This window comes from Gopherus evgoodei, chromosome 8, assembly GCF_007399415.2.
Source record: "Gopherus evgoodei ecotype Sinaloan lineage chromosome 8, rGopEvg1_v1.p, whole genome shotgun sequence".
Lineage (NCBI taxonomy): Eukaryota > Metazoa > Chordata > Testudines > Testudinidae > Gopherus > Gopherus evgoodei.
In genome coordinates this window covers 38897037-38912485 of record NC_044329.1, presented here as the reverse complement: position 1 = coordinate 38912485, position 15449 = coordinate 38897037, and the positions used below count along the sequence as shown (strand labels likewise).

Here is a 15449-nt window from a genome sequence, read left to right as displayed (position 1 = left end):
CCCTCTAAGGCACATTTTCCAAAACACTCAGGTTGCAGACCGACTGACTAATACTGGCGTATTGTCATTTGCAGCCTCAACAATAACTCTGATAATGCGAAATGCCAGACTAGACGGGATCTCCTTCATCAGTGGTTGTAAAGGTTAGACTGTAAAGTTGGTTCTTCTCGGTCCAGCCACTTTCCCAGGACCTATTCGGCATATTCAGCTCCATAGGATCCACTTTGCACAACCAGAGAGAAATGCCTATTAGTGCTAAGGTGATAGCCCTGGAGAGAAATAATGCCCATATGTGGGTCCTGCGCCTCATGAGGTGGGTATGGGGTCCCCGCCACTGTTAACTCTCTGACTTTTTAACTCCAGTTCCGTCTTCTGGAAGCTGGGAGCATTATCATTAATCCATTTTATTTCAATGTCAGTTTAATAAAGTTTCATTTTATCCTCCACTATAGCCTCAAATGTAACAAACAGTTCTCCATCTGGCCAGCAGACCTGCTTTCTGAGTAGCCTTTCCGTGCAGATTAAACGGCCACTCTTAAAATTCAAAGTAAATACTGAGTCCTACTTCTTGGCACAATGCGCACTCCGCGGTCTGAGAGCTCTTTTATAGCCATGCCTCGCAGATCATTTGTGATGTTCCTCAAGCAGGGCCAGCTCAACAACAGGTGCTTGGGGCCAAAGGGAAGGGGCGGCACTCTGGCTCTTCCCTGTCAGTTCCTCGGGGGTCCCTGGTCCCTTCCCTCTCGGAGGGAAGGACCTGCCGCAGATTGCTTCCGAAGAAGAAAGCGGAGGCGAGGAGGAGTGGAGCTGCAGCCGATTGCGGCTCTTCTCTCCCCCCCACGCTTGGGGCGGCAAAAATCCTGGAGCTGGCCCTGTCCTCACCAAAGAGCCTTTCTCCATTTCCTCCAGAATCGAATAGCGAATCTGTCCAGAAACTGATTCCCAAACAGTAACCAATATAATGCAAAATAGGGCTCACCCTAGCAGTGTCCTTACTTATATGTTTCCTTTCTGTCACTCTCATGTTGATGTGGCAATGCCGCCCATTCTCCGTCTGGGAATGTCTCTGTCTAATTTTATATTTGGCCGAATGTTTCCGGCAGTATCACTTGTTAAATCATAAAGTGTTTCCATCGAATGTTGCCCATTATGATTCCACCCAGACCCGCTGAGTGAGAGAGTTTGACCTGCATTCTGGGCTGTGACACATTGGGGCGGAGCTGGCCGGATCTCTCCTAGCTTTAGTCTGCCTGATTGGAGAACAGCAGAGCTCAGAGTCTCAACCAATAACTGCAGAAGTTCTGTGCTGGAGTTTTTCCACCGGTATTTATATCAAACAATAAAGACATACGCTCCCTGCAAGTTTTTAATTTGATATTTTAAAATGTAAATATGCTACTTTTCACTTTTATATAAATAGGCGAGTCTACTGGCACATTAGGAATGAATAAAAGTATTGCTGGTGCAGAATCTCTTTATTTTCCATACAAATATTGTAATAACGTTGTGGAATTTGGATATGGTTGTCCATTAATTTTACACACACATATTTGTTTATAATGATCATGCATATGTCACCTTGACTGATTGGTCCTTCAGCCCTCATATATATAACACTGATCACAACACATCATATTCTCTTATCCTGGCCTTGCTGCTTTTCACCATAAAATCTTCCCATCTCTTTGAAGATTGGCCTAGTGGTCATGTCAGTTCCCAGGGGTACCACTTCGCAACAGCTGCAGTGACAACTGATTGTCACTGAGCCCAGTTACATGCCCCATCCATCACATTTTATTGTACCTGCTTTCAACAACGACTTCCTGAACTCCACTCTGCTGTCTGAACATTTCATTGGGGACTTGGTCATGGATTGAAATCCCTCAAATTCCATGTATATGTATATGCAAATATTTTTTACCTGGATATGATATTCTTCCACCTTACCGTCATCTGTGCCTTTCATTTGGGCACTGTGCAATTGTTAAACAGTGCTGCCCAATTTTGGCAACCTTCTTTCAGGTTTGTACATCTGCAGCTGTAAATACTATTTATTTTAAGATAGTGTTTATTTGTTCACATGTTATTCATAAAATTAATTAGCAGTTCAATTGATGATAATGATAGGAACACAGCAACAAACAAGAGGCAGGGATGCTGGAACAATTTGTATAGTGGGGGTGCTGAGAATCATTGAACCAAACTGTAAACCCCTTTATATGATGGAAACCACTTCAAGCCAGGGGGTGCAGTAGCACCCCCAATACCTCTAGTTTCAGCACAATAGGAATTGGAAATGCTCATCTACGAGCATAAATTCGATCTAGCTGGTATTACAGAAAACTGGTGGGAATGTTTTACACAATTGGAATGTTAAAATCAATGGTTATAACCTATTTGGGAAGGATCAAGTGGGCAAAAGGAGAGGGGAAGTGGTACTCGACATCAAAAATGGCATTAACTGTTTCCTAGTCACTGATAACTCAGAAGAATATGATATTGAATCTTTATGGATCAACATCGTAACAGATAAAATATAAGATGGGGTACTAGCTGATGGTTGCTACAGACCACCAAATTACACTAGGTAACAAGATGATCACCCTCTTATTGACCTATCTATAATACATAGTAAAACAAAACAAAACAAAACAAAAAAACCTCTGTGTGATCATGGGAGACCGGAGGTCTCATGCTGCCAGTACTAAATCATCCTTGTCCTAGCAGATAAAGATAATGCTGATTACATAATTAAAAGTTAATGGTAGATTCTGTAGAAGTGATCATGACTTGATCACCTTTATAATGTGCAAGCAGAATAAAGTCCAGACAAGTAATATACTTGGAGCTATACTAAGGCCAATTTCACAAAGCTGAAAACAATTATGAACCAAATCAGCTGGTAGAAATAATTTAATCAACAAATATGCATGATAATGACTTCTTTTTTCGGTCTTCACTGAGAAGTCTGAAGGAATGTCTAACATAGTGAATGCTTATGGGAAGGGGGTAGGTTTAGAAGATAAAATAAAAAAAGAGCAAGTTAAAAATCACTTAGAAAAGTTAGATGCCTGCAAGTCACCAGGGCCTGATGAAATGCATCCTAGAATACTCAAGGAGTTAATAGAGGAGATATCTGAGCCTCTAGCTATTATCTTTGGAAAGTCATGGGAGACGGGAGAGATTCCAGAAGACTGGAAAAGGGCAAATATAGTGCCCATCTATAAAAAGGGAAATAAAAACAACCCAGGAAACTACAGACTAGTTAGTTTAACTTCTGTGCCAGGGAAGATAATGGAGCAAATAATTAAATAAATCATCTGCAAACACTTGGAAGGTGGTAAGGTGATAGGGAATAGCCAGCATGGATTTGTAAAGAACAAATTGTGTCATACCAATCTGATAGCTTTCTTTGATAGGATAACGAGTCTTGTGGATAAGGGAGAAGCGGTGGATGTGGTATACCTAGACTTTAGTAAGGCATTTGATACGGTCTCGCATGATATCCTTATTGATAAACTAGGCAAATACAATTTAGATGGGGCTACTATAAGGTGGGTGCATAACTGGCTGGATAATCATACTCAGAGAGTAGTTATTAATGGCTCCCAATCCTGCAGGAAAGGTATAACAAGTGGGGTTCTGCAGGGGTCTGTTTTGGGACTGGCTCTGTTCAATATCTTCATCAACGACTTAGATGTTGGCACAGAAAGTACGCTTATTAAGTTTGCAGATGATACCAAACTGGGCGGGATTGCAACTGCTTTGGAGGACAGGGTCAAAATTCAAAATGATCTGGACAAATTGGAGAAATGGTCTGAGGTAAACTGGATGAAGTTCAGTAAAGACAAATGCAAAGTGCTCCACTTAGGAAGGAACAATCAGTTTCACACGTACAGAATGGGAAGAGACTGTCTAGGAAGGAGTATGGCAGAAAGAGATCTAGGGGTCACAGTGGACCACAAGCTAAATATGAGTCAACAGTGTGATACTGTTGCAAAAAAAGCAAACATGATTCTGGGATGCATTAACAGGTGTGTTGTAAACAAGACACAAGAAGACATTCTTCCACTCTACTCTGCGCTGGTTAGGCCTCAGCTGGAGTATTGTGTCCAGTTCTGGGCACCGCATTTCAAGACAGATGTGGAGAAATTGGAGAGGGTCCAGAGAAGAGCAACAAGAATGATTAAAGGTCTTGAAAACATGACCTATGAAGGAAGGCTGAAAGAATTGGGTTTATTTAGTTTAGAAAAGAGAAGACTGAGAGGGGACATGATAGCAGTTCTCAGGTCTCTAAAAGGATGTCATCAGGAGGAGGGAGAAAACTTGTTCACCTTAGCCTCTAAGGATAGAACAAGAACAATGGGCTTAAACTGCAGCAAGGGAGATTTAGGTTGGACATTAGGAAAAAGTTCCCAACTGTCAGGGTAGTTAAACACTGGAATAAATTGCCTAGGGAGGTTGTGGAATCTCCATCTCTGGAGATGTTTAAGAGTAGGTTAGATAAATGTCTATCAGGGATGGTCTAGACAGTATTTGGTCCTGCCATGAGGGTAGGGACTGGACTCGATGACCTCTCGAGGTCCCTTCCAGTACTAGAGTCTATGAGTCTATAATTGGGAATCCCTTAAGAACACTATACTAGATGCCCAAAAAGCCACAATCCCACAAAGGAGGAAGAAGGCTGTGCTGGTTAAAAAACAATCTGGGTTAGAGGAGAAGTGAACAAAGCTGTAATTTTTTTATATATATGTAAGATTACAAATGAAAAAAATTGGAAATTGATAGTAATGAATACAAATCAGAAGTTAGGAATTGTAGAAAATTGATAAGGGAAACCAAGGGACACAAGGAGAAATCTCTGGCCAACAGAGTTAAGGACAATGAGAAGGAGTTTTTAAAATACATTAGGAACTAAAAGAATCCTGACAATGGTATTTGTCTATTACTAGATGGAAATAGTAGAATTATCAATAACAAAGAGGAATAGATAGAAGTGTTCAATAAATATTTCTGTTCTGTATTTGAGGAAACAGATGATGCAGTTGTGATGTTGGAAGACCAAGTGCCAGCTCCTGCCAAGGTCCCCATGTCTCAAGGAACACTGACAAATACATAGCTGCAATAAGTCAGGTTCACCTATGCTAATATTATTAAAATAGATATTAGAACTATAAGAATGCATTTAGTGTTTAGACTTCCTTAAAGGCTTATAAGTTGTGGTATGCACCAATCTGACTTAAAAATCCTGTATTCCATATTGTAAGTGTAACATTGGCAGCCCAGATGCCAGCTCATGCCAAGGCTCCTTAGGCCTCACTGAACACAGACAAATCCATAGCTGAAAACCAGTCTGGCTCACCTATGGATTAGCATTGTTAAAATAGATGTTAGGATGATAGGAATGTGTTTAGCATTTGGACTTGATGAAATGCTTGTAGGATGGTGCATGTATTGATCTCACTTATAACATCTGTAGCCTATGGTATAAATTTATATTGATTGTTTGCATTGTAAATCTCTGTAATTGTGTAACTCACCAAACAGGAAAGAAGAATTAATTAGTGTAAAGCACTGGTCCCGCACACAAGAAGGCCCATTAAAATCAAATGAACCATTGTGAAACATCGAAGGACAAAGACTTTGTTGATTTCTCATCACACATAGACCCATAAAGAGGAGATAGATGCTGAAACTAGTTCCATCAATTTGAACTCTGGGGGAAGAGGAAAAAATGCCTGACCAGAAGGAACTGTATCACTATCTTACTTGGAATTTGGAGAAGGCAATATTTCTAAGCATAAGCAAAGGATTCTCAAGCTCTTAGTGTGGGTTAGCCCTAAATCATATAAGTCCCATGCATTCAAGGTAGGACTAAGCAATAGCTAGACCATTCATGACAGATGTTTGTCTAATCTGTTATTGAAAACCCTCCAGTGATCAATATTCCACAACCTCCCATGGCAATTTGTTCCAGTGCTTAACTACTGTGACAGTTAGAAAGTTTTTCCTAATGTTCAGCGTAAACCTCCTGTGATGGAGTGTCCTCCGCATATTGACTTGAAGGGGTTAAGGCAGTCCAAAGGGGACAATTAGCCTATTAGGTGGAAAGATGGGGGAATTAAGACTGTGAGAGAAGCCTTAATTAAAATAATCTCACCTGTCCAGAAACAGACGGGTCGTATATAAGCCAGGAAGCCAGCAACAGAAGGAGCTGCTGGGGAAGGCTGCAGTCCCTCCCGGTCAAGAGAGGAGTGGTTGGAGGCTGCAGAGATATGTAGGCTGCAACTTCTTCCTGGGAGGAGGGAGTGGTTGTGATGTTATCTAATAAAATATGACCAGATAGACAATTTTTGCACCCACTGTTATACATTTGCAACAAGTCTTGTACGAAGATTGTCAAGTAAGATGCCTCTGGAAAGGTTATAACTTGCTGAATATGATTATGCTATATATATGCATGTATCATTTTTGTATTTGAAGTTATGACTGTTGGCTCTATACTTGTATTTCAAAATGTTTGCTCCTGGGGTAACACCCACAAGGTATTTAGTCAGCACATCTTGGAGGGACTATTCAAAGTGAGTGGTCCATCAAAAAACACTTAACTTACAGTGGAAGACACCTACCTACACTGAATGGATTGTCCTGGGAATGTTCTGTCTGGGGTATAGGTAATGGCTTCCTGCTATGCCTAAGTGAAGTCATGCATAGACATGTGACTTGCCCAAGTGACTCCAATCAATATCTTGTCACCTATGATTTTCCACTAGCTGTGCTGAGGTCTTTGTTTGAAACAATGGGTTTCCCTCCACATGGTAAAAGCTATTAAAGGCCCTGGAAACATCTCCATTTTGCCTCTATCCTACTCCAGCCCCTTTCCTGCTCAAGCCTCTAGACTATGAATTTATACTAATGGGAGTATTCTAACCAAGGGACTGAGGACTTTCCAATGATTTGAAAGCAACCAGAGACTTATGAAGCCAGCAGTTTATTCCATCACTGCTACAAGCCTGAGCTAAGAACTTTGCAATTCCTGTATGTGTTTGATTCCTTTAACCAATTTTAACTCTCACCTTTCTTTTTTTTTTATAAATAAACTGTTAGATTTTAGATACTAAAGGAGTGGCAATGGCATGATTTTTTGGGTAAGATCTCAGTTGTATATTGACCTGGATGTGTGGCTGGTCCTTTGGGATCAGAAGAACCTTTTATTTGAGGAGATTGATTTTAAACAACCACTCATGTTTAAATCAAGTGTTTTTGGTGGTGATATAAAGACTGGAATGTCTAAGGAAACTGCTTTTATGACTTCGTGCTAGCCAGTGTGGTGAAACAGAAGTTTACTTTTGTTGTTGGCTTGGTCTATCTCTTGGCAGAATAACCTCCAGTTTTGGGGTGTGTCTGCCCTATTTCTCGGCAGTTTGTCCTGAATTTGGTATTCTCAGTTGTGACCCACAAAGGCACAGTTACAGTGGTAAAACTGGCAGACCCAGAGAAGGAAGAGAGCCAAAAGAGTAGAAAAGGGCTCAGGGAAATGCAGCAAGGTACGGAGTGAAACAAATCTTGACTGTTGACTAGAGGGTTTCTGAGCTGGAACCTGGAGTGAGGGGCAGGCCTGGTTCCCCAGCTAGCCTCTCGGGCAGTGGCACTGGAGGGGCAGTGCACAGAAAGACTGCCTGAGCCTGTTTGAGAGAATAGCTTCTCCCCACCCCCTGGAAGAGGAAACAATGACTGTGACCTAGCCAGAGGGCTGAGTCATGAAGAGACTGCAGCAGCTCCTAGAGGGACAGAGGGGCTGCAGAAAAAGAGCCAGAGGTGGGGGGATGACTTGCAACCATAGGGATAGGTGTCAACATGGTGAGCTATTCCCCAGAATGCCCAGGAGGAGGCACCATACCAGTTGTGTGTAGACTACCTGTCATAACTTCCTTGTTGCAATTTAAGACCATTGCTTCTTGTCCTGTTCTCGGAGGTTAAGGAGAACAATTTTTCACCCTCCTCCTTCTAACAACCTTTTGTGTACCTGAAAACTGTTATCATATCCCACCTCAATCTCCTCTTCTCCAGACTAAACAAACCCAGTTTTTTCAATCTTTCCTCATAGGTCATGTTTTCTAGACCTTGAATCATTTTTGTTGCTCACCTCTGGATTTTCTCCAATTTGTCCACATTTTTCCTGAAATGTGGCACCAAGAACTGGACACAATATTCCAGTTGAGGCATTATCAGCATGGAGTAGAGTGGCAGAATTACTCCTTGTGTCTAGCATACAATACTTCTGCTAATACATCCCATATTAAAGGACATACAGAGCTTGCACATTATAGCAGCTTATATTACTTTTTGAAAACTCAGACTGTAATTCATTTTTGCGTGTATGTTCATCTGCTTTAACCTTGTAAATAACTCTTATTTCTTTTGCTTAGTTAATAAATCTTTATTTAGTATTATAGAATTGGCTACAAGCATTTTCTTTGGTGAGAGATCTAAGGTACAATTGACCTGGGGTAAGTGACTGCTCCTTTGGGACTGGGAGTAACCTGAATATTATTGTCATTTTTGGTGAAAGGGACCATCTATCATGAAGGAAAGCTTGCCCGGGTGGCATGATAGACTGGACTGTCCAAGGGACTGTCTGTGACTCCATGTTAAGGCTGCAATAGTGTTGAGGAGTTCACACTTAATCAGGGCCAGCTCTAGGTACCAGCAAAACAAGCAGGTGCTTGGGGCAGCACATTTGCAGGGGGTGCCATTCAAGCCATTCTTTTTTTGTTTAAACTCACTTCCTCCCCTCTCACAACCCTGCAGAAGCGGAGCCACGGAGCAGCTGGGTATCCAGCATGGGAGCTGAGAACCTACAGGACCCTGGGAGCTGTAGTTCCTTGCCTAGCTCCCTCCCTATAGAGCCAGCCCTGGAGCAGGGAAACAGCTACATTTCCCAGCAATCCCTTGGCAGCTATCAACAGGAAAGGGAGGGGTAGGGAGTGAGGTAGTTGAGCCATGCTGCAGCTTGCTGTGAGTCGAAAGGGATGGCACTGTGAATGGGGAATAAGTATGCCCAAGGAGTAGAAGGCTTTCCCCCAGATATCCCCTTCAGAAGACTTCCCCAGACTGGATTAGGGATCCTAGTGTGACCTCACCTTGAAGCCCCCAAAGAAGGAATTGGGTGGCCTAAATGGACAGTGCCCTTCTCTATCTGAAGCCTAGCAAGGGAGCTATGTGGATCCCACTAGAATTTAAAATGAAAAGTAAGGGAGGGGAGGCTGTGGACCTGGGCAGCTTTAGATACAGTACCAGGCACTTAGGAGGATTTCCACTTCTGAGCCATGGAAGCAGAAATTGACTTTTCCTTTCTAGATATAGCTAATATTCAGATAGGGAATCTAGCACCTGCCTTCCAGATTTGAACACTCAAAATTCAGGAGTGCTCAAGCTCAATTCGGGCAGCTGTTACTTCATTTCTCCCAAATCAAATATACTGATCCACTGTAACTTGCTGTAGAAAAAGTAGGACAAAATTGAGCAAGAAATGCTTCCCAGTAGTTTTTAGGACTGGAATTGCTATTTTCAACAACCATTGCCTTTTTTTAGTTTTATTTGTTTAAAAGGAAGACAGTGATATTGCATTGGCAAATTCCCATAGAAAGAAAGAGTGGAACAAAAGAATAATAAAGGCACCTCAACTTTTCCTCATTTATGTAGGACAGTCTTATAATATGCATCCAGATATCCTCCAGTTACACAAGCTGAAAATTGTTCCACTTTACTGCAATTCTGTAACCATATGGGAACCAATCCTGTCTGTGTTCTGTGCAATTCCAAAATTCCTGCTGAATGACCAGCGCTGGGAGTGAGTTACCAGTGATCCAGGGCTGGGACAGCAGGAGGGTGCAGGTTGTGGGGACAGCCCAGGGCTGGGGCGGCAGGCGGGGGTGGGGGGAGGACACTGGTGGGGCAGAAAGGAGGGAGCCCAGCGCTGGGGCAGCAGAGGGTGTGGGTGGGTGTTGGAGAACCCAGGGCTGAGGCAGCAGGGGAGTGCGGGGGGGGGGGAGCCCAGGGCTGGAGTTGGGGGCAGCCAACATTTTTTTTGGCTTGGGGCTGCAAAAAACCTAGAGCCAGCCCTGCACTTAGTATTTGGTTTGTGAAAATTATTATTGAACACACAGCCAATCTGGGGGTTGTGCCCTGGTTTGTAACAGTCTTCCTTAAGTTTGGCACCCATGTTCATCAGTCACTCCAGATACAATAGCTATATGGTAATATTGAGGGGTTGTATTGTACTGTACTCTGGTGTCTGTGCCTTGTCGTGGCGGGACAGGTTGCATGGTCTAACAATCCCCAGAGTCTGTGTCGGCAGGGGTTTTTGCTTCTGGTAGGTTCAACCATGCCGGATTGGTTTGTGAGGGAGAGGCCAGACAAAACAGACACCCTGGTCCTCAAGGTTAGGTGTTAGGCACATGGCTAACAGCCCTGTCCCATAAAAGACAAAATGTGTTATGGAAGCAGTGATGGAGAAATCGACCATTACTGTGTGTGATGGCCTTCAGGAGTCAATGACCCATATGACTGCCAGTGGTGAAAGTCAAAAGGAAGCCAGTGGCATGAAGACTGCAGTGCTCAACACCAAGACAAAACCCAAACTTGTTTTTTGGAATATATTGATAATGTATGAAACAGGGAAGCTAGCTCAGGTCACAGCAGAGATGAGATGCTACAGCTTACACATCCTGGGTGTCAGCAAGAGCAGATGGATGGGATCAGGAAGATTAACAACAGCCTCCTGAAAAAAATTGCTGTTTTCTGGACAGGATGATGGATAACACCATGAGGGTGTAATAATGTCACTCTGATTCAGTGCTATGCTCCAACAAATAACAATGATGAAGAAGTAAAGAACAAACTCTTCCTTACACTACAGGTGGAGTTAGAGAGAGTATCATGCCACAACCTAATTATCATCATGGGAGACCTGAATGCCAAGGTCAGTAAGGACAACACAAACAATGACAGAGCAATGGCAAGACATGGGTGTGGCACCATGAATTAAAACGGAGAAAGGCTTGTTGATTTCTGTAACGTGAATGGCCTAGTCATCAGTGGAACCCTATCTGAATATTGTGAAATTCACAAGTTGACATGGTGATCTCCAAATGGCAGAGATAAGAACCAGATTGACCATATCATGACCAATGGCAAATGACGATGCTCATTGACAGATGTGAAAGTGAGAACGGGTGCAAATGTTGGCAGCAACCACCACCTCGTGACAGTCTCTATCAAGCTAAAACTGAGAAGTCAGAGCCCACCAATTAAGGGACATAGGTGTTATGATATTGACAAGCTAAAGTCCCTTGAAATACAGAAAGCCTTCATTCTGCAGTTAAAGAACAAGTTTCAAGCACTTGCAGACCTTGATGAAGAGGAGGGGAATGCAGATGAGGAGATCAGCTAGAAGTGGGATAAAGTAACAGTAATTTATAAACAGCCGTGAAGCCTGTCTAGGCTACAGGCAAAAGAGAAGGAAGGAGTGAATTACACCCAGCCCATGGAATGCCATAGAAACCAGATGAGCCCTGAAGAAAAAAGTTTTAGACACAAAATTCCAGAAGCTAAAGGACAAATATCATGAGCAATATAGGAAGGCAGACCAGGAGGTCAAATACTTCGTGAGAGTGGACAAATGGCATTATGCTGATAATCTGGCAACACAAGATGTCTGTTTGTATGTACTGTGCCTAATGGGTAATATTAAATATTGTATTCAGTATTTTTATTTGGCAATATCCACATTCTGTTTTAGAATATCTAGTATTATGAGAAGCTCTAGGCTCCTTTGTACTGCAAGAGTATTAGATATGCCCAAACGAGGCAGAGACATTTGAAACCACACACAATCACCTACAAAACATTACCATCACCCTGCCCAATAACTGAGCTCCTCCAGGACAATAATCAGCATTCTAATCCGTAGATCAGTTTCAAAGGACTGACATAACAGCAGCTCACAGAAGAATACACCTCCCATTCCCTAAATACAGAATGTCCATCTCTAATTATAGGGGCCCAAGGCCCAGGTCAGGCGTTATTTTCACCTGGTTAGGAGGACCTGAATAATTGACTGAAGATTTTGCCACAGATGAATAATGCAGCCTCTAGAAAGCTATGTCAATGACATCTTTACACTATATTAGTGTATTTTACAGATATGTAATTGTGTATCTGTAAAATGAAAGAGATGTGACACTTAAAATGAATAACAGAATCTTTTTCTATCTGGGAATAATTATTCAATTTCCCATGGAATAGCAAATAAGGAATACTTCCAAAGAAGCAATTAAAAAGTTTTTTTTTAAAGTACATTGTTAATGTATAGGATTAATTATTTTTCCTACTCACAAGAAGCAGTACAACCCACTTAAAGTATAAAAGGGCTCCAAGAAATGTAGTTTTTGTAAAGAAATCCACTGAAATGAGAGGAAGGATATTCTTCCTTGGAGATGCAGGAGGGACTGGTTGTTAAGGCAATGGAGGGGACTTAAGAAATCTGAGTTTATTCTATTATGCTTCTCCTTTCTGACCTTAAGAAAGTTATTTTACTTCTTCATGTGCTGTAAAGTGGAAATAACACTGATCCACCCCCCGAACGGGGTACAGTGAAAACAAATTCATGCAATTTTGAGTGCCAGTAAATCCTACAAAAATAACAACAGTTTAACAAAGGTCTCCTATACTATTTAAGGACGATTAGCCTTGCATAATTATGAAAACAAGTAATAGATCTAAAAATCATATAAATCACAGAACTAGAAACTTACCACTTCAGCAGTTTCCGTTTTAGATGTTAGGACGCTACATCCGTTGTTCATAAGTAAGGTCCCAGAGTTCTCACTGCACAGAACATTCTCTGATATCTGGGCATTAGGTTTCAGGAAAGAAAATTCATTTTTTTTAGATTCTGAGGATAAACATAGCTGATAAGAATAAGGCAAAGTACCATCTACAAAATTTGGTGGGAATGTAGGTATAGTCTTGGAAAAAGGGTCACGACCAAAACACTGAAGTAATTTAGGTTTCCTTGAACTTCGCAATTTCATCACAATGGCCAGTGCCATTGTCAGGAGGAACAAAAATGAGATCAGGGCTAAAGCCAGCACCAAGTAAAACTGTAAATCAGACTGAGGTGTCGAGTCACCCGATTGGTCGCTCATTTCCGGAAGAGCCTCTTGGAAGTTCTCGGCAAACACTAGGTTGAGAGTCACTGTGGCTGACAGAGGCGGCTGCCCGTTATCCTTCACCAGGGTGACCAGCCTGTGCTTCACTGCATCTCTGTCCGCAAAGGCACTGGCTGTCCGGATCTCCCCGGTGTGCAGCCCCATCCTGAACAGAGTCGGTTCCGTGGCCTGGAGCAGATGGTAGGAGAGCCAGGCATTGTGTCCTGAGTCAGCATCCACCGCCACCACCTTCGTCACCAGATAACCTGCCTCGGCCGAGCGAGGGACCATCTCGAACAAGGCGGAGCCATCGGCTTCCAGGGAAGGGTACAGGATGCGAGGGGCGTTATCATTCTGATCCAGAATAAACACCCTGACGGTGACATTGCTGCTGAGAGGCGGGGACCCGCCGTCTTGGGCCTTCATTTGCACTTCAAACTCCCGGAATTGCTCGTAGTCGAAGGAGCGCTGCGCATAGATAGCTCCGGTCTGGGAGTTAATGGAGATGTAGGAGGAGAGAGGCACCTCCTGGAGGTTGCTGCTCAGGATGGAGTAAGTGACTCGGGCGTTCCGGTCCAGATCCCGGTCTGAGGCTTTTACACTGAAAATAGAGGCCCCCGAGGGATTGTTCTCTGGCACATAGGCGGTGTAGGAAGGTTTCTCAAAGACTGGGGCGTTGTCATTGATATCCGAGATCTGCAACAGGATGGTTTTCTGGGTGGAGAGAGGGGGAGAGCCTTTGTCTGTGGCTGTGATTGTGATATTGTACTCCGGGGTCCTTTCCCTGTCCAGGGGGCTGTCTGTGAGGAGCTTGTAGTAATTATTAGTAGATGAAATGATTTTAAATGGCAAATGATCTTGAATGCGACAGGCGACGCCTCCATTTCCTCCATCGTCGCGGTCAAGGGCTTTGATCAGAGCTATCACTGTTTCGGGTAGTGAGTCTTCGGGAATGGGACTGGATACAGATGTTAATGTCACTTCGGGGGCGTTGTCGTTCTCATCGAGAATTTCTATTTGAACTTTAGAGTGGGCAGTCAGACTTCCCTCATCTCTGGCTTCCACGTCAAACGTGTAGCTATTTTTTTCTTCAAAATCCAAGATACCTTTTGCTGTAATCTTACCATTACTAGCATCCAAACCGAACAGTTGCTGCGCGCTCTGCGGTATGTTGCTGAAAGAATATGTTATTCTGGAATTTGTACCTTCATCCGCGTCAGTCGCTTTCACCTGAAGCACTAAGGTTCCCTTCGGTAGGTTTTCTCTCATGCTGACTTTGTAGATTTTTTCAGTGAATATAGGGGGATTGTCATTGGCATCAATAATGTTAATCTTAATCGGAACTGTCCCCGTTTTGACTGGTTCTCCCCCATCCACGGAGGACAAGATTAAATGAAGAGACCTTTCTTTTTCTCGATCCAAAGGTTTCTCTAACACTAATTCTGCATATTTGTTGCCGTCCGGATTTTCCTTCAGTTCCAAAACAAAATATGGATTTGGACTAAGATGGTAACTCTGCAGTGAGTTGATTCCAACATCGGGATCTTGCGCAGGTTCTAGCGGAAATCGCGCACCAGGTTGTGCTAATTCATTAATTTCTAAATCGATATTATTTTTAACGAACCGCGGGGTATTATCATTAATGTCCTGGATTGCGACGTTCACGTGGAAAACATTTAAAGGGTTTTCAACCACAACTTCTAAATTTAAGACACAAAGGGGTTTCTCGCCGCATAGTTTCTCCCGGTCTAACCTGTAATTTACATACAGGTTGCCATGTTCCTTGTTTACAGTGAAATATTTATTTTCCGAATTCACACGGAGCTTTCGCAGAGGCAGTTCTCTCACATTCAGCCCCAAATCCTTGGCGAGGTTCCCCACTAGGGACCCTTTGGCCATTTCCTCAGGAATCGAATAACGAATCTGCTCCGAGACCGCCCGGCAGAACAAAAAGAATAAGAAGGGAAACAACAGTACTTGCCGTGTGACTGCCCGGCTCAGATCTCTGTGCCTGATTTCCATCACTCTCTGCCCCTTTGTTTCCTTTCCCGGTGTATTTTGAATAGATATTCCGGACCAAATTCCCCTCAGATTGTAAGAATCCTCCGTAATAAAATATAAATAAAATCCAGTCCCGTGCTGAATTTTACTTCAAAAATCCGATACCGCGGAAGCCAGGATTTCTTTTGGCAGAAACACTGTCCCTCTGCTCTCCTTCATCCGAGATCTGCACTG

At 42.9% G+C, this 15449-nt stretch overlaps 1 protein-coding gene across 1 annotated transcript in view; it reads right to left on the bottom strand.

The window, feature by feature from the left end:
* Positions 1-15449, bottom strand: part of LOC115656185 (protocadherin gamma-B5-like) — an 18593-nt gene extending 3144 nt beyond the window's left edge. The window contains exons 1-3 of the mRNA XM_030572587.1: positions 12819-15449; positions 6161-6295; positions 883-935 (exon numbers count right to left, since the gene is read on the bottom strand). Coding sequence (XP_030428447.1) covers positions 883-935; positions 6161-6295; positions 12819-15236 — 2606 coding nt within the window. The 5' untranslated portion in view covers positions 15237-15449. The remainder of the gene's footprint in view (positions 1-882; positions 936-6160; positions 6296-12818) is intronic.